The sequence below is a fragment of the Bufo bufo genome, chromosome 6 (assembly GCF_905171765.1).
Source record: "Bufo bufo chromosome 6, aBufBuf1.1, whole genome shotgun sequence".
NCBI classification, from domain to species: domain Eukaryota; kingdom Metazoa; phylum Chordata; class Amphibia; order Anura; family Bufonidae; genus Bufo; species Bufo bufo.
The window spans coordinates 745,265-764,312 of NC_053394.1; the positions used below are offsets into that span (position 1 = coordinate 745,265).

Genomic DNA, 19,048 nt, shown 5'->3' on the forward strand with positions numbered 1-19,048 from the left:
GGCAGTTCTCAGTTTTTAGTAGGCGTTCTCTCTCTAGGGATGGGGCAGTTCTCTGTCTGTAGTAGGCGTTCTCTCTCTAGGGATGGGGCAGTTCTCTGTCTGTAGTAGAGGTTCTCTAGGAATGTGGCAGTTCTCAGTCTGTAGTAGGCGTTCTCTCTCTAGGGATGGGGCAGTTCTCAGTCTGTAGTAGGCGTTCACTCTCTAGGGATGGGGCAGTTCTCAGTCTGTAGTAGAGGTTCTCTAGGGATGGGGCAGTTCTTAGTCTGTAGTAGAGGTTCTCTCTAGGGATGGGGCAGTTCTCAGTCTGTAGTAGGCGTCCTCTCTCTAGGGATGGGGCAGTTCTCAGTCTTTAGTAGGCGTTCTCTAGGGATGGGGCAGTTCTCGGTATGTAGTAGAGGTTCTCTAGGGATGGGGCAGTTCTCAGTCTGTAGTAGGCGTCCTCTCTCTAGGGATGGGGCAGTTCTCAGTCTTTAGTAGGCGTTCTCTAGGGATGGGGCAGTTCTCAGTCTGTAGTAGGCGTTCTCTAGGGATGGGACAGTTCTCAGTCTGTAGTAGAGGTTCTCTAGGGATGGGGCAGTTCTCAGTCTTTAGTAGGCGTTCTCTCTCTAGGGATGGGTCAGTTCTCAGTCTGTAGTAGGCGTTCTCTCTCTAGGGATGGGGCAGTTCTCAGTCTGTAGTAGAGGTTCTCTAGGGATGGGGCAGTTCTCAGTATGTAGTAGGCGCTCTCTAGGGATGGGGCAGTTCTCAGTCTGTAGTAGAGGTTCTCTAGGGATGGGGCAGTTCTCGGTATGTAGTAGGCGTTCTCTCTAGGTATGGGGCAGTTCTCAGTCTTTAGTAGGCGTTCTCTCTCTAGGGATGGGGCAGTTCTCAGTCTTTAGTAGGCCTTCTCTCTCTAGGGATGGGGCAGTTCTCAGTCTGTAGTAGGCGTTCTCTCTCTAGGGATGGGGCAGTTCTCGGTATGTAGTAGAGGTTCTCTAGGGATGGGGCGGTTCTCAGTCTGTAGTAGAGGTTCTCTAGGGATGGGGCAGTTCTCAGTATGTAGTAGGCGTTCTCTCTATGGATGGGGCAGTTCTCGGTATGTAGTAGGCTCTCTCTAGGGATGGGGCAGTTCTCGGTATCTAGTAGGCGCTCTCTAGGGATGGGGCAGTTCTCGCTATGTAGTAGGCGTTCTCTCTCTAGGGATGGGGCAGTTCTCAGTCTGTAGTAGAGGTTCTCTCTAGGGATGGGGCAGTTCTCAGTCTGTAGTAGGCGTTCTCTCTCTAGGGATGGGGCAGTTCTCAGTCTGTAGTAGAGGTTCTCTCTAGGGATGGGGCAGTTCTCAGTCTGTAGTAGGCGTTCTCTCTCTAGGGATGGGGCAGTTCTCAGTCTTTAGTAGGCGTTCTCTCTCTATGGATGGGGCAGTTCTCAGTCTGTAGTTGGCGTCCTCTCTCTAGGGATGGGGCAGTTCTCAGTCTGTAGTAGGCGTTCTCTCTCTAGGGATGGGGCAGTTCTCAGTCTGTAGTAGAGGTTCTCTAGGGATGGGGCAGTTCTCGGTATGTAGTAGGCGTTCTCTCTCTAGGTATGGGGCAGTTCTCAGTCTTTAGTAGGCGTTCTCTCTCTAGGGATGGGGCAGTTCTCAGTCTGTAGTAGAGGTTCTCTAGGGATGGGGCAGTTCTCGGTATGTAGTAGGCGTTCTCTAGGGATGGGGCAGTTCTCGGTATGTAGTAGGCGTTCTCTCTCTAGGGATGGGGCAGTTCTCAGTCTGTAGTAGGCGTTCTCTCTCTAGGGATGGGGCAGTTCTCGGTATGTAGTAGAGGTTCTCTAGGGATGGGGCGGTTCTCAGTCTGTAGTAGAGGTTCTCTAGGGATGGGGCAGTAATCAGTCTTTAGTAGGCGTTTTCTCTCTATGGATGGGGCAGTTCTCAGTCTGTAGTAGGCGTCCTCTCTAGGGATGGGGCAGTTCTCAGTCTGTAGTAGAGGTTCTCTAGGGATGGGGCAGTTCTCGGTATGTAGCAGGCGTTCTCTCTCTAGGGATGGGGCAGTTCTCAGTCTTTAGTAGGCGTCCTCTCTCTAGGGATGGAGCAGTTCTCAGTCTGTAGTAGGCGTTCACTCTCTAGGGATGGGGCAGTTCTCTGTCTGTAGTAGAGGTTCTCTAGGGATGGGGCAGTTCTCAGTCTCTAGTAGGCGTTCTCTCTCTAGGGATGGGGCAGTTCTCAGTCTGTAGTAGGCGTTCTCTCTCTAGGGATGGGGCAGTTCTCAGTCTGTAGTAGAGGTTCTCTCTAGGGATGGGGCAGTTCTCAGTCTGTAGTAGGTGTTCTCTCTCTAGGGATGGGGCAGTTCTCAGTCTTTAGTAGGCGTTCTCTCTCTATGGATGGGGCAGTTCTCAGTCTGTAGTAGGCGTCCTCTCTAGGGATGGGGCAGTTCTCAGTCTGTAGTAGAGGTTCTCTAGGGATGGGGCAGTTCTCGGTATGTAGTAGGCGTTCTCTCTCTAGGGATTGGGCAGTTCTCAGTCTGTAGTAGAGGTTCTCTAGGGATGGGGCAGTTCTCGGTATGTAGTAGGCGTTCTCTCTCTAGGGATGGGGCAGTTCTCAGTCTTTAGTAGGCGTTCTCTCTCTAGGGATGGGTCAGTTCTCAGTCTTTAGTAGGCGTTCTCTCTCTAGGGATGGGGCAGTTCTCAGTCTGTAGTAGAGGTTCTCTAGGGATGGGGCAGTTCTCAGTATGTAGTAGGCGCTCTCCAGGGATGGGGCAGTTCTCAGTCTGTAGTAGAGGTTCTCTAGGGATGGGGCAGTTCTCGGTATGTAGTAGGCGTTCTCTCTCTAGATATGGGGCAGTTCTCAGTCTTTAGTAGGCGTTCTCTCTCTATGGATGGGGCAGTTCTCAGTCTGTAGTAGGCGTCCTCTCTAGGGATGGGGCAGTTCTCAGTATGTAGTAGGCGCTCTCTAGGGATGGGGCAGTTCTCAGTCTGTAGTAGAGGTTCTCTAGGGATGGGGCAGTTCTCGGTATGTAGTAGGCGTTCTCTCTCTAGGTATGGGGCAGTTCTCAGTCTTTAGTAGGCGTTCTCTCTCTAGGGATGGGGCAGTTCTCAGTCTTTAGTAGGCCTTCTCTCTCTAGGGATGGGGCAGTTCTCAGTCTGTAGTAGGCGTTCTCTCTCTAGGGATGGGGCAGTTCTCGGTATGTAGTAGAGGTTCTCTAGGGATGGGGCAGTTCTCAGTCTTTAGTAGGCGTTCTCTCTCTATGGATGGGGCAGTTCTCAGTCTGTAGTTGGCGTCCTCTCTAGGGATGGGGCAGTTCTCAGTCTGTAGTAGAGGTTCTCTAGGGATGGGGCAGTTCTTGGTATGTAGTAGGCGTTTTCTCTCTAGGGATGGGGCAGTTCTCAGTCTTTAGTAGGCGTTCTCTCTCTAGGGATGGGGCAGTTCTCAGTCTGTAGTAGGCGTTCTCTCTCTAGGGATGGGGCAGTTCTCAGTCTGTAGTAGAGGTTCTCTCTAGGGATGGGGCAGTTTTCAGCCTGTAGTAGGCGTTCTCTCTCTAGGGATGGGGCAGTTCTCAGTATTTAGTAGGCGTTCTCTCTCTAGGGATGGGGCAGTTCTCAGTCTGTAGTAGAGGTTCTCTCTCTAGGGATGGGGCAGTTCTCAGTATTTAGTAGGCGTTCTCTCTCTAGGGATGGGGCAGTTCTCAGTCTGTAGTAGGCGTCCTCTCTCTAGGGATGGGGCAGTTCTCAGTCTGTAGTAGAGGTTCTCTAGGGATGGGGCAGTTCTCAGTCTGTAGTAGGCGTTCTCTCTCTAGGGATGGGGCAGTTCTCAGTCTGTAGTAGGCGTTCTCTCTCTAGGGATGGGGCAGTTCTCAGTCTGTAGTAGGCGTTCTCTCTCTAGGGATGGGGCAGTTCTCAGTCTTTAGTAGGCGTTCTCTCTCTATGGATGGGGCAGTTCTCAGTCTGTAGTAGGCGTCCTCTCTAGGGATGGGGCAGTTCTCAGTCTGTAGTAGAGGTTCTCTAGGGATGGGGCAGTTCTCGGTATGTAGTAGGCGTTCTCTCTCTAGGGATTGGGCAGTTCTCAGTCTGTAGTAGAGGTTCTCTAGGGATGGGGCAGTTCTCGGTATGTAGTAGGCGTTCTCTCTCTAGGGATGGGGCAGTTCTCAGTCTTTAGTAGGCGTTCTCTCTCTAGGGATGGGTCAGTTCTCAGTCTTTAGTAGGCGTTCTCTCTCTAGGGATGGGGCAGTTCTCAGTCTGTAGTAGAGGTTCTCTAGGGATGGGGCAGTTCTCAGTATGTAGTAGGCGCTCTCCAGGGATGGGGCAGTTCTCAGTCTGTAGTAGAGGTTCTCTAGGGATGGGGCAGTTCTCGGTATGTAGTAGGCGTTCTCTCTCTAGGGATGGGGCAGTTCTCAGTCTTTAGTAGGCGTTCTCTCTCTAGGGATGGGACAGTTCTCAGTCTTTAGTAGGCGTTCTCTCTCTAGGGATGGGGCAGTTCTCAGTCTTTAGTAGACGTTCTCTCTCTATGGATGGGGCAGTTCTCAGTCTGTAGTAGGCGTCCTCTCTAGGGATGGGGCAGTTCTCAGTATGTAGTAGGCGCTCTCTAGGGATGGGGCAGTTCTCAGTCTGTAGTAGAGGTTCTCTAGGGATGGGGCAGTTCTCGGTATGTAGTAGGCGTTCTCTCTCTAGGGATGGGGCAGTTCTCAGTCTTTAGTAGGCGTTCTCTCTCTAGGGATGGGGCAGTTCTCAGTCTTTAGTAGGCCTTCTCTCTCTCTAGGGATGGGGCAGTTCTCAGTCTGTAGTAGGCGTTCTCTCTCTAGGGATGGGGCAGTTCTCGGTATGTAGTAGAGGTTCTCTAGGGATGGGGCGGTTCTCAGTCTGTAGTAGAGGTTCTCTAGGAATGGGGCAGTTCTCAGTATGTAGTAGGCGTTCTCTCTATGGATGGGGCAGTTCTCGGTATGTAGTAGGCTCTCTCTAGGGATGGGGCAGTTCTCGGTATGTAGTAGGCGTTCTCTCTCTAGGGATGGGGCAGTTCTCAGTCTGTAGTAGGCGTCCTCTCTCTAGGGATGGGGCAGTTCTCAGTCTGTAGTAGGCGTTCTCTCTCTAGGGATGGGGCAGTTCTCAGTCTGTAGTAGGCGTTCTCTCTCTAGGGATGGGGCAGTTCTCAGTCTGTAGTAGGCGTTCTCTCTCTAGGGATGGGGCAGTTCTCAGTCTGTAGTAGGCGTTCTCTCTAGGGATAGGGCAGTTCTCAGTCTGTAGTAGAGGTTCTCTCTAGGGATGGGGCAGTTCTCAGTCTGTAGTAGGCGTTCTCTCTCTAGGGATGGGGCAGTTCTCAGTCTGTAGTAGGCGTTCTCTCTCTAGGGATGGGGCAGTTCTCAGTCTGTAGTAGGCGTCCTCTCTCTAGGGATGGGGCAGTTCTCAGTCTTTAGTAGGCGTCCTCTCTAGGGATGGGGCAGTTCTCAGTCTTTAGTAGGCGTCCTCTCTAGGGATTGGGCAGTTCTCAGTCTGTAGTAGAGGTTCTCTAGGGATGGGGCAGTTCTCGGTATGTAGTAGGCGTTCTCTCTCTAGGGATGGGGGGGTTCTCGGTCTTTAGTAGGCGTTCTCTCTCTAGGGATGGGGCAGTTCTCAGTCTGTAGTAGGCGTTCTCTCTCTATGAATGGGGCAGTTTTCAGTCTGTAGTAGGCGTTCTCTAGGGATGGGGCAGTTCTCAGTCTGTAGTAGAGGTTCTCTAGGGATGGGGCAGTTCTCAGTCTGTAGTAGGCGTTCTCTCTCTAGGGATGGGGCAGTTCTCAGTCTGTAGTAGGCGTCCTCTCTCTAGGGGTTGGGGAGTTCTCGGTCTGTAGTAGAGGTTCTCTCTAGGAATGGGGCAGTTCTCGGTATGTAGTAGGCGCTCTCTAGGGATGGGGCAGTTCTCAGTCTGTAGTAGGCTCTCTCTAGGGATGGGGCAGTTCTCGGTATGTAGTAGGCGCTCTAGGGATGGGGCAGTTCTCGGTATGTAGTAGGCGTTCTCTCTCTAGGGATGGGGCAGTTCTCAGTCTTTAGTAGGCGTTCTCTCTAGGGATGGGGCAGTTCTCAGTCTGTAGTAGACGTTCTCTCTAGGGATGGGGCAGTTCTCAGCCTGTAGTAGGCGTTCTCTCTCTAGGGATGGGGCAGTTCTCAGTCTGTAGTAGGCGTTCTCTCTCTAGGGATGGGGCAGTTCTCACTCTGTAGTAGAGGTTCTCTCTAGGAATGGGGCAGTTCTCAGTCTGTAGTAGGCGTTCTCTCTCTAGGGATGGGGCAGTTCTCACTCTGTAGTAGGCGTCCTCTCTCTAGGGATGGGGCAGTTCTCGGTATGTAGTAGAGGTTCTCTAGGGATGGGACAGTTCTCAGTCTGTAGTAGAGGTTCTCTAGGGATGGGACAGTTCTCAGTCTGTAGTAGAGGTTCTCTCTAGGGATGGGGCAGTTCTCAGTCTGTAGTAGAGGTTCTCTCTAGGGATGGGGCAGTTCTCAGTCTGTAGTAGAGGTTCTCTCTAGGGATGGGGCAGTTCTCAGTCTGTAGTAGAGGTTCTCTAGGGATGGGGCAGTTCTCAGTCTGTAGTAGAGGTTCTCTCTAGGGATGGGACAGTTCTCAGTCTGTAGTAGGCGTCCTCTCTATAGGGATGGGGCAGTTCTCAGTCTGTAGTAGAGGTTCTCTCTAGGGATGGGGCAGTTCTCAGTCTGTAGTAGAGGTTCTCTAGGGATGGGGCAGTTCTCAGTCTTTAGTAGGCGTTCTCTCTCTAGGGATGGGGAAGTTCTCAGTCTGTAGTAGGCGTTCTCTCTCTAGGGATGGGGCAGTTCTCAGTCTTTAGTAGGCGTTCTCTCTCTAGGGATGGGGCAGTTCTCAGTCTGTAGTAGGCGTTCTCTCTCTAGGGATGGGGCAGTTCTCGGTATGTAGTAGAGGTTCTCTAGGGATGGGGCAGTTCTCAGTCTGTAGTAGAGGTTCTCTAGGGATGGGGAAGTTCTCAGTCTGTAGTAGGCGTCCTCTCTCTAGGGATGGGGCAGTTCTCAGTCTTTAGTAGGCGTTCTCTCTCTAGGGATGGGGCAGTTCTCAGTCTGTAGTAGGCGTTCTCTCTCTAGGGATGGGGCAGTTCTCGGTATGTAGTAGAGGTTCTCAGTCTGTAGTAGAGGTTCTCTAGGGATGGGGAAGTTCTCAGTCTGTAGTAGGCGTCCTCTCTCTAGGGATGGGGCAGTTCTCGGTATGTAGTAGAGGTTCTCTAGGGATGGGGCAGTTCTCAGTCTGTAGTAGAGGTTCTCTAGGGATGGGTCAGTTCTCAGTCTGTAGTAGGCGTCCTCTCTCTAGGGATGGGGCAGTTCTCGGTATGTAGTAGAGGTTCTCTAGGGATGGGGCAGTTCTCAGTCTGTAGTAGACGTTCCCTAGAGATCGGCAGTTCTCTAGGGATGGGGCCCTTCTCAGGATATCGGAGGCGTCTCCAGGGATTGGGCTTTCTATGTAACCTTCTGTGTTTTAGGATTTTTTTGTTTGTGCTCAGCAGCGTTCTGCTGTTGTGCCTTTGTTTGCCGCTGATCTCTCTCTCTCCATCCTAAGGCCTCTGTGCACCCGGACTCCGGCCACGTCCTCCCCATAATCTTCAGACCACCAGGTGAGCACAATGTGATATCTCTGGAGGTTTTGGATATCTGTCATGTGACTGGGCATATCTTCAGGGCCTTTTTCCATTCTTATATATGTGAAGCTTAATGGGGCTCAGCTTCTGTGAACCAGCTCATAGACCTCAGTGTGCAGAGCAGCGGCAGCCTCCTCCTACATACAGAATGGCAGTCAGGGGACCTTGCTCCCATAGGTGGAGGTCCTGGAAGTGGGTGTGACGTGAGGTACCATGATTGATGTCTACAATGAGTCAGACTTCTCGTAGAATGCGACACATCGTGATTGTACCTGGAGTGGAGGCTCCTTAGAGATCGGAAGGGTCTGCATCTGGTTGTGGCTCACAATCGCTGACTGAACACCCAGAACCAGCCCTGCACCTCACATGGACCCAGAGCTCTCCCCATTCATTGCTACAATTGTTCTGCTAAAGTTCTTTCATGCTGGAAACCCAGGAGGCGCGTCGTTTCTGCTGCGGCTCTCTCCTAATCACAACTCGAGGGTGGGGGTGTCCTTTCTGCTGCTGCTCTCCTTACCAAAGCTCGGGGGGTTCCTTTCTTCTGCAGCTCTCTCCTTATTGCAGTCTAGGGGTGTGTCCCTTCTGCTGCTGCTCTCTTCTGTTCACAGCTCAGGGGGGTGTCCCTTCTGCTGCCCTTCATCATAGCTCAGGGGCATGTCCTTTGGGTTGTAGTTTGAAAAACAAGAACTTTGCATAATACAGCGCCTTCCAAAAATAAAACTTAACTCAATTAATATTGTAGAGTGGTGTGATAGATCTGGAGCAGTCGAGGTGTCATAGAAACATAGAATGTCTCGGCAGATAAGAACCATTTGGCCCATCTAGTCTGCCCAATATACTGAGTACTATGAATAGCCCCCGGCCCTATCTTATATGAAGGATGGCCTTATGCCTATCCCATGCATGCTTAAACCCCTTCACTGTATTTGCAGCTACCACTTCTGCAGGAAGGCTATTCCATGCATCCACTACTCTCTCAGTAAAGTAATACTTCCTGATATTACTGTTAACCCTTTGCCCCTCTAATTTAACACTATGTCCTCTTGTAGCAGTTTTTCTTCCTGTAAATCTTCTCTCCTCTTTTACCTTGTTGATTCCCTTTATGTATTTAGCAGTTTCTCTCATCTCCCCTCGGTCTCGTCTTTCTTCCAAGCTCTACATGTTAAGGTCCTTTTAACCTTTCCTGGTAAGTGTGACAACCACCCGCCAATCCCGTCGTCCTATGCCACAGTTGCCATACAGGTCTCCACTAGAGACTTCTGGAGGCGAATCCACTGTGAGCACAGAAGACGTTTAAGATTGGTTGGTGGGCCCATACATGATACAATCACGATTGTATGTACAATCGGTAAAAATTAAATTACTGATTTCACGCTGGAAATAAAATTAATTTGCTGCCACCACTCTTCGTATTGAATCAGGGCGAAGAGACCCCGGCTAGCTAATCCTAAAGGGACGAAATGGTTATTTGCAACCTAGCTAGTAAATTAACAATTTATAAAAATAAAACAATTTGGTAGTATGTCTTCTGAGGACAGAGTTCTTAGCATAGATCAGTTCATCAAGTAACAAGGGCAAAACTGGAACGATGAAATCATTAGTTTTTTATTCTAAAACTATACTCAAAAATATATATATTAAAGCTGACAGATAAATATACCGGCCAGTTGAACAGATTGGTTTGGATAGAAATAGGTAAGAGGTGGAAGGGAATAGAATGTCTGTAAGTTCAGAATTACCGTGGTAGTGTCCAGTAAAAGGCAAAGTCTTTGTAGAATAATCCAAGATGGTGGGGTGTGCCCGTGTCCAGCGGGCGGTCGTGATGTCAGTCGACGTCAGATGGTAGAAGAAGGACGCAGGACCTGAGTGTGTCACTGTTTTTACCCACTCTGAAGCGGGGAGTGGTTATGACACGTTCAGGTCCAGCCTTGTGTAATTGGAACAGGGGCAGTCCTTTGCCCCATAGGGAGAAAATCTGGCAGAATCTTTGCTTTGCCCATTTCTCCATATCCCGTAAGTCCAATCAAGAAATATAGTTGATATTGATAATCAGTACAATTTTACGCATCATCTGATAACAAATACGACTAGAAGATAATGCAGGGTGCCTGAGAACCTTTATATCTCAGAGCGGGAATCTCTGATTTGCCCGCGGGTTTCCTAGAAGGTGGGTTAGAAGAACCAAAACCATCTCTGAAAAGATGGTTCCTTTCACATTTCCATAACCCATGAAATATTAGGAAAATATGGGAAAAATATGAAGCTTATGGATTGAAGGGGACTTTCAGGTCATCTTCCTTCCTGTACCAACGAGCTGTGTGATAAGGATCTGTCCTTTTCTTCTGAAGCTCGCTGCCCAGGCTAAAGGTGTGAGACCCCTGCTGGTATTGGAGACACTATGGCTGCAGAAAGACCAGGTTTATGAGGTTCTGTCATAAGAGAACTAGATTGATGGCTACTCAACTTGGCCTGGGCAGGAAAGGTTTGTCACAAGGTGGTGATAATGGCACCTCTGCTCTGTGAATTACTCCTTTAGTCAAAAGAGAAGATTTTTAGTAAAGGCTCCGGTGTCTCTGTGATTGCGAAATATGGCGCATTTGCGATTTCCTAGTATCGCTGTGGATCGCAAAGCGTCACAGTAAGTTTTATCCTGCAATCCATGGACCAGTTTAGTAGCTCTTCTCTGAACTCTCTCTAGAGTATCTATATCCTTCTGGAGATATGGCCTCCAGTACTGCGCACAATACTCCAAGTGAGGTCTCACCAGTGTTCTGTACAGCGGCATAAGCACTTCACTCTTTCTACTGCTTATACCTCTCCCTATACATCCAAGCATTCTGCTGGCATTTCGTGCTGCCCTATTACATTGTCTTCCCACCTTTAAGTCTTCTGAAATAATTACTCCTAAATCCCTTTCCTCAGATACTGAGGTCAGGACTGTGTCAAATATTCTATATTCTGCCCTTGGGTTTTTACGCCCCAGGTGCATTATCTTGCACTTATCCACATTAAATTTCAGTTTCCAGAGTTCTGACCATTCTTCTAGTTTTCCTAAATCCTTTTCTATTTGGCGTTTCCCTCCAGGAACATCAACCCTGTTACCTATCTTTGTGTCATCAGCAAAAAGACAAACCTTACCAGCGAGGCCTTTTGCAATTTCACTTATGAAGATATTAAACAAAATCGTTCCCAGTACAGATCCCTGTGGAACCCCACTGGTAACATGACCTTGTTTTGAATGTTCTCCATTGACTACAACCCTCTGTTGTCTGTCACTCAGCCACTGCCTAATCCACTCAACAATATGGGAGTCCATGCTCAATGACTGCAGTTTATTGATAAGTCTTCTATGTGGGACAGATAAACAAAAATGACCCAGGGTATCCCCAGGGTGAGTGAGGAACAGTGCCCACCCAAAATGGCAACAGGGGATACACCTAAAGTATAACTCGGTAAAAGCTCCCGAGTGAAACAGCAGAAACAAATGAAGAGGGAGCTCATAATACCAAAAGTATATAAATTTTATTAAAGCATGTTAAAAATACCAAAAAAAGGTAGGTACATAGGATGCCGTGAGGCAAGGTGATGAGAGCGGAGAACAGAAAGAGCGCCACCCTGGGAAGAAAAACACACGGATATAGAGATGGAAAAATGTAGTATATAGTAATATATAACATGGGAATGGAGAATATTGGGTACAGTGCCCAACCCATGAAATTGGTAAATAGATGATAAAACCATATGATATCAGGTAAAGCAAGGTCAACTCATGCACCCCCACTGGCAACAGATGCACTTTGCTTTCTATGCAACATACTTCCACCTTTATGCGTTTGCAAGTGGACAAAGGGTGACCACACAGCCAGCGGGGGGCAATAGAGGACCAAAGCTTACCTGGAAAGACCGTGTGCAACGAGACCCAGGGTGGCGCTACCCCAACGTGTGTTTTTCTTCCCAGGGTGGCGCTCTTTCTGTTCTCCGCTCTCATCACCTTGCCTCACGGCATCCTATGTACCTACCTTATTCCTTTTTTTGGTATTTTTAACATGCTTTAATAAAATTTATATACTTTTGGTATTATGAGCTCCCTCTTCATTTGTTTCTTCTATGTGGGACAGTGTCAAAAGCCTTACTAAAATCTAGATATGCGATGTCTACTGCACCTCCACCGTCTATTATTTTAGTCACCCAATCAAAAAAATCTATAAGATTTGTTTGACATGATCTCCCTGAAGTAAACCCATGTTGTTTTTCATCTTGCAATCCATGGGATTTTAGATGCTCCACAATCCTATCCTTTAATAGGGTTTCCATTAATTTGCCTACTATTGATGTCAGACTCACTGGTCTATAGTTGCTCGATTCCTCCCTACTACCTTTCTTGTGAATGGGCACGACATTTGCCAATTTCCAATCTTCCGGGACGACTCCTGTTACTAATGATTGGTTAAATAAATCTGTTAACGGTTTTGCCAGCTCACCACTAAGCTCTTTTAATAATTTTGGGTGTATCTCATCAGGCCCCTGTGACTTATCTGTCTTCACCTTAGACAGCAAACTTAGAACATCTTCCTCTGTAAAGATACATGCATCAAACGATTTAATAGTCATCCTTTCTAGTGGAGGTCCTTCTCCTTTTTCTTTTGTAAAAACTGAACAGAAGTATTCATTAAGGCAGTCGGCTAGCCCTTTATTCTCTTCTACATACCTTCCGTCCTTTGTTTTTAATTTAGTTATTCCTTGTTTTAATTTCCTTTTTTCATTTATATATCTGAAGAATGTCTTATCCCCTTTTTTCATAGACTGAGCTAGTTTTTCTTCTGCCTGCGCTTTAGAAGTTCTTATAACTTGCTTGGCCTCTCTCTGCCTAATCTTGTAGATTTCTTTATCTTCATTGCTCTGGGGTTACAGAATGCTAGGTTTTTATTTTTAATGATTTGGGCCACTTCTGCTGAGTACCACAGTGGTCTCCTCCTTTTTTTGTTTTTACTGACAAGTCTAATGCAATTTTCTGTTGCCTTCAATAATGCACCTTTTAAGTAGTCCCATTTCTCCTGGACTCCATGTAATCCGTTCCAGTCTGATAAGGACTCATTTATGACTAATTTCATTTTTGAAAAGTCTGTTTTTCTAAAATCTAAAACTTTTGTTTTTGTGTGGTGGGACTCTTTCACAGTTCTTATATTAAACCACACTGACTGGTGATCACTAGATCCCAAGGTTTCGCCTACAATGACATCATATACCGAATCCCCATTTGTAAATACCAAATCCAAAATGGCCTCCCTCCGGGTTGGCTCCTCAACCACTTGTCGTAGAGATAACCCCAGTACGGAATTTAGAATATCTGTACTCCTGGTAGAACTTGCTATTTTGGTTTTCCAGTTTATATCTGGAAGATTGAAATCTCCCATAATGATAACTTCTCCTTTCATTGTCATTTTAGCTATTTCTTCAACTAGTAGATCATCTAGTTCTTTAACTTGACCAGGTGGTCTATATATCACACCTACACGAGTTACTGCATGATTAGCAAACTGCAACGTAACCCAAACTGACTCTATGTTGGCCTCACCAACTTGTATTAGGTTAGATTTAATGCTATCTTTCACATACAGGGCCACTCCTCCTCCTTTCTTGCCTTCTCTGTCTCTTCTGTATAAAGAGTACCCTGGTATGGTTATGTCCCAGTCATTTCTTTCATTAAACCATGTCTCCGTAACAGCCACTAAATCTACATTCTCAGATGCCATTATTGACCCAAGTTCATTGATTTTTTTTACCTAAACTGCGAGCATTTGTAGACAGGACTCTGAGCTTATCATTTCTTAACCTCTGTGCTTCTGACCTGTTCTGGCATTGTTTCGGGGGGCAATTGGACTCTTTTATTTTCACTCTTTTGCCCCCCCCTTCCTAGTTTAAATACTCTTTCGCAAATTCTTGGAGTTGTTCACTAAGTACATTTGTTCCTTTTGAGAGAAAGATGCAAACCATCTTTTTTGTACAGTTCCTTTCTATTCCAAGTAGAGCTATCATGAGAAACAAAGCCAAATCCTTGCTCTTGACACCATTTACCAAGCCATATGTTGAACTCCTTTATGCGCCTCTGCCTATCATTCTGAACATTATGCACAGGCAGAACTTCAGAAAATGAAATGGTGGATGCAAAATCCTGTACGTCATTACCAAGTGTGATAAAAGATTTAGATCATTCTAAGCACTATGTACCTAGAAAGGAGAAAATATAGTAAGAGAAAAGGAGGGCGTGCTCCTCAGCTAGTACGTGACTTTCTTTAGGTAATGTACACTATACATTGGTCCGTGTGGTGAGAATATGTGCGTGGAGTCCTCCGACACCTCCAGCAGAGCTGCAGGATGGTTGTCAGGCTGGGGAGTGTCCTGGCACCAGGTTGTCGGGAAGGCTTTCCCCTATGGCCCGTTGTTTTTTGGATGGTGACGTAGTAGTAAAGCTTCCCTTGTTTTTCTCTGTGCAGCAGAGCTTCAGCCCAATCCTTTTTTAGGATGAAGGACATTTTATCTAGAAATAAGCAAAAAGGGGCGGATGTGTCCAAGTGTTTAATACTGACTTTGTGGCCGCCGTCGCCGTGATTTGTAGTAATTTACCGCTGCCTGGGGTAACGTATTTGTCTGAGTCAAGGTATCCGAAAATGCCCAGCAGTGACCTAGGTGTGCGTGCAGAAGAAACCTGCGGAGGTGGCGTAAAGGCCCATTGCCCCTGGTGGGTGTGAGGTCCGTCCAGTGACAGATGTGTAGTGTCATCCCCCAGAACCGTTTACAGGAGTATTCCCGGGCGTGTAGCATCGGGGTAAGCATTGTTGGCGCTTGCGTATTGAATACCCTGCGGTGGGCATCGGCCTCACCATACTTAGTGCGCATGCGCTGAGCCGGCTGAAGGTGGATGGTGGCGTCACAGTGGAGGGGGCGGGCTGGATTGAGGTACAGGGAACAAGTGAAGAGGAGGGCTTGGGCTCTGGAGGAGGGCGTGCCTGGGCTCCTATACCGTTATGAACGCCCACGCTGGACACCTTCAGACCACATTTGCATATGAATAAACATTCATTTTCTGCACTTCGGAAATGCACAGAAAACTAAGAGTGGAGTTCTGCATTGAGTCAGGCCGCACTGTGTAGCCCTGGACTGGGCACATATAGTTAGATTTGCTGAAAGATTTTCCTTTCACTTATTTTTGGCTAAAAATCATATTTTTAACTTACCTTTTATTAAAAATATTGAGCTTTTCTGTCTCAAAGGGTTAACTGATTTTCTAGCTGTGTGACTGATATTTTCACTTTGTGCCGTTCATCTAACAACCTTATGTGTAAACTACTGAGAGATCAAACACTTACTTATTGTAACGGATCTCCTGGCACCCCGACCGGGTACCTCCGTCGATGGATGCTCCTAGTGCTTCCCAAGGACTCCAAGCACTCCACGAACCGCCGAAGCTTGGTTGAGGTCTCACCGTCTCCTACCCACCCTGGACCTACTACAAGGCTCCAGGCTCCAGTGGGTGAACCTCTCCCAAATCCAGAGATCAGGAACAGCTCTTACAAGAGCTAGTAGTAAAGCCAGGGGAGTATAGCAAATCTTCAGCGTATAGCAATCCCCTAGTGTCGATCAGTTACCCAAACACCAGCCTCAACATGATGAAGGATAAAACAGGCACACTTTATTGAGGGCTACCCGCCCGTATTTATGCAGGTCCCCATCTGGTGGACACGCCTCTAGGGGACCAGAAGGAAGACTGTGACACAGGACAGATATGCAGCAATTCAGGATACACAGACACAATACATCCCCACAATGCATCATGGTTTCCTCCTCTCTGTCCTGGAGACACCCGAGGAGCAATTCAATTATCTCTCGGGACAAAGGGAAATCGCCAATTCACATGTGGGGACAACAAGACAGGAATCCCCACCCAAACACACAATGTCACACCCCCACAGCAAACAGACATTTAACATATCCCCAGATAGCTAAAGTCTGAGTGCATATCATTAGGTGAATGACACTCAGACTACACGAATACAATAAAATTAGCTATCTGAGTACCCTCACATAACATACAATACAATTCCAAAGACAGATTTAAGCTGTGCGGCCGGTCTGTCTGCTCCTTTAAAGTTAGTATGGGCCATAATCCTGAGGCAAGAGGCTGGTAGCCAGGCCCCTCCGAAACCCAGTGGCGAGGTTGGTTTCGCCACACTTGTATAAGCCAAATTCTTATCAGTAAGATAAGACCTGAGCTATATAACTTCAGAGAGCAGAGACGAGGAGCCCGTCTGCTCCCGCTGTGACAGAGCAGAGACGAGGAGCCTGCCTGCTCCCGGTGTGACAGAGCAGAGACAAGGAATCCCTCCTGCTCCCGGTGTAACAGAGCAGAGACAAGAAGCCCGCCTGCTCCCGCTGTGACAGACCAGAGACGAGGAGCCCGTCTGCTCCCGGTGTGACAGAGCAGAGACAAGGAATCCCTCCTGCTCCCGGTGTAACAGAGCAGAGACAAGAAGCCCGCCTGCTCCCGCTGTGACAGACCAGAGACGAGGAGCCCGTCTGCTCCCGCTGTGACAGAGCAGAGGTCTTCATAATAATTAATAGATTTTGGGATGCTGAAAGTGAACCTTGGGCATTGTAGGCAGGGCAGTGGAGCAGCAGGCCCCCCACCGAAGCTTATTCAAGACCCCTCCCCAATATTGCAGGATTTCGCCCTATTGGTGGGCTACCACCTGTACGGATAAATGAATTTTGGTTTGCTGAAGTAAACTGTTGGGCATATATGTGGGTTTGGACCAGGTCATCAGAAGAAACGACATGAAAAATGTGATTTCTGATAACCTTGGCGCCTGCTGCAGTGAACTCCGGTGGTGTCTGGAGGCTGCCAATTATCCTCGAGTGCAGGCACCACCTGAGCAGTAACCCAACTGCGAGGAGGTTGTCATCATCCCTTCAGGATGAATTCTGACCCTCCCTCAGTGGCGGTGTCTGACGCCATATGTATGTTCCCTCTGCCACCTTTATTTATAGTGTGTATATCCTTATATGGGAGTAAAATATCATTATGGAAGCGCTCACTAGTATGCGGGAGGTGTGGGAAGTAACATTGGCTGTACTTACCGCTCCCTGGTCTTCCAGGTACCGCGTCCTGAAGTAGTGCGCACGCTATAACCTAAAGCTGTGCAGCATCAGGTCACAGTGCAGCGTGGGGCCCCGCAGAAGAACAGAGAGTGGTGAGTGCAGGAAGAGCGTTGTCAGGAGCGGTAAATACATTTATATTATGTCTGATGCAGATTAGGGGTCATTATTTACAGGAGGCTGAGCAGCGGGACGAGCGGCTGCAGTGCACACGCAGCTTATCTTGAGTGGGATATGGCATCATGCAGGTAGTCATCTTCACAGGAGATGATGGAGGTTGTCATTCAGAATAAACCTGAGGTCCGTGGGCAGATGTTAGCTCCGTCCGGCATGTGTAGCCGCTTCTCTCCTGTTACTTTGGCGTGGTGATGGATTGTAATCAGGTTTTCTCTGCTTTGCAGCGTATGTATTGCTGGGCGCACCGCTGGTGAGTTATATGGCTGGGGGGTCTCGGCTCACCACTGGGGAGACCACACTGGTTGACACATGTTGTATTTTTAACAGGTGGTGGCGACGCTGGTTCCACATGCGACTGTTGCATCCGCCTTTGTTTTCCAGGTAAGATTGCTCTGAGCTCCAGGCTGCTGTGCTCGGCTCTGCTACATCCTATAATCATGTTATTGTCCCACAGCTTCCCTTCCAGACGTACAATGCCGGATTCGCCCTGGCGAACGGGAACCGCTCCCAGAAGGTAAATGCCCGTCTCATGTGGAGGGGCCGAGTGTGTAAAGGACATGCAGTAAATGGCTGACTTTTCTTGCAGAAGTCCGAGCACCCGCTCTACACTTCTGCCGTCGTTCTCTACCTCGCCTGTCTGGGGGTATGTATCCGTGCCAGGCAGACCCTGGGAGTAGTCTACTCTTGTCTGCAGTGCTTCCATTACTCTCCTCCTGCAGGCAGCGCCCGTGCTCGCTATGAAGAAACTGGGGGTCCGCAGTCCGTCTGGCCACAGCTTCTTTGGTAGAATCCTCCCACCCCCGCTGTACGGTTAGTAACGCAGGGTTCATCCTCCCCAGTTTCGGAGTAATGGGTGGCTCATACACCCTCTGTGTATTTTGCAGCGCTGCTCGGAGGACTGAGCGTTGTATTGATGAGGTTTCCTGAAGTGGAACATGGGGTTCAGGTTGTGGATCGAGAGGGAAACTTAGTCGGAGCTTCTCGGAACGCCGCACAAAAGGTAAATCCTGCAGGTAACTCCCGGAACATGTTAGCGGCTCTCTGGGTGGAACACCGCAGGCAGTAATGTAGCGCAAGCGTTCGACTTCATTCACTTCTGTACATTGAAAAGTGTACAGTGGCGGAAATAATTATTTGACCCCTCACTGATTTTGTAAGTTTGTCCAATGACAAAGAAATGAAAAGTCTCAGAACAGTATCATTTCAATGGTAGGTTTATTGTAACAGTGGCAGATAGCACATCAAAAGGAAAATCGAAAAAATAACTTTAAATAAAAGATAGCAACTGATTTGCATTTCATTGAGTGAAATAAGTATTTGAACCCCTACCAACCATTAAGAGTTCTGGCTCCCACAGAGTGGTTAGACACTTCTACTCAATTAGTCACCCTCATTAAGGACACCTATCTTAACTAGTCACCTGTATAAAAGATACCTGTCCACAGAATCAATCAATCAAGCAGACTCCAAACTCTCCAACATGGGAAAGACCAAAGAGCTGTCCAAGGATGTCAGAGACAAAATTGTAGACCTGCACAAGGCTGGAATGGGCTACAAAACCATTAGCAAGAAGCTGGGAGAGAAGGTGACAACTGTTGGTGCGATTGTTCGAAAATGGAAGGAGCACAAAATGACCATCAATCGACCTCGCTCTGGGGCTCCACGCAAGATCTCACCTCGTGGGGTGTCAATGGTTCTGAGAAAGGTGAAAAAGCATCCTAGAACTACACGGGAGGAGTTAGTTAATGACCTCAAATTAGCAGGGACCACAGTCACCAAGAAAACCATTGGAAACACATTACACCGCAATGGATTAAAATCCTGCAGGGCTCGCAAGGTCCCCCTGCTCAGGAAGGCACATGTGCAGGCCCGTCTGAAGTTTGCCAATGAACACCTGAATGATTCAGAGAGTGACTGGGAGAAGGTGCTGTGGTCTGATGAGACCAAAATAGAGCTCTTTGGCATTAACTCAACTCGCTGTGTTTGGAGGAAGAAAAATGCTGCCTATGACCCCCAAAACACCGTCCCCACCGTCAAGCATGGGGGTGGAAACATTTTGCTTTGGGGGTGTTTTTCTGCTAAGGGCACAGGACAACTTATTCGCATAAACGGGAAAATGGACGGAGCCATGT

General features: G+C 48.2%; 1 protein-coding gene across 2 annotated transcripts in view; it reads left to right on the forward strand.

Annotated features, from left to right (window-relative positions):
• SFXN4 (sideroflexin 4) overlaps positions 1-19,048 on the forward strand; it is a 77,854-nt gene that overhangs the window by 45,472 nt on the left and 13,334 nt on the right. For both annotated transcript variants that reach the window (XM_040437887.1, XM_040437886.1), the window contains exons 5-11: positions 7,508-7,562; positions 17,141-17,166; positions 17,244-17,297; positions 17,371-17,430; positions 17,503-17,559; positions 17,636-17,726; positions 17,801-17,916. In XM_040437887.1, the coding sequence (XP_040293821.1) occupies positions 7,508-7,562; positions 17,141-17,166; positions 17,244-17,297; positions 17,371-17,430; positions 17,503-17,559; positions 17,636-17,726; positions 17,801-17,916 (459 nt within the window). The remainder of the gene's footprint in view (positions 1-7,507; positions 7,563-17,140; positions 17,167-17,243; positions 17,298-17,370; positions 17,431-17,502; positions 17,560-17,635; positions 17,727-17,800; positions 17,917-19,048) is intronic.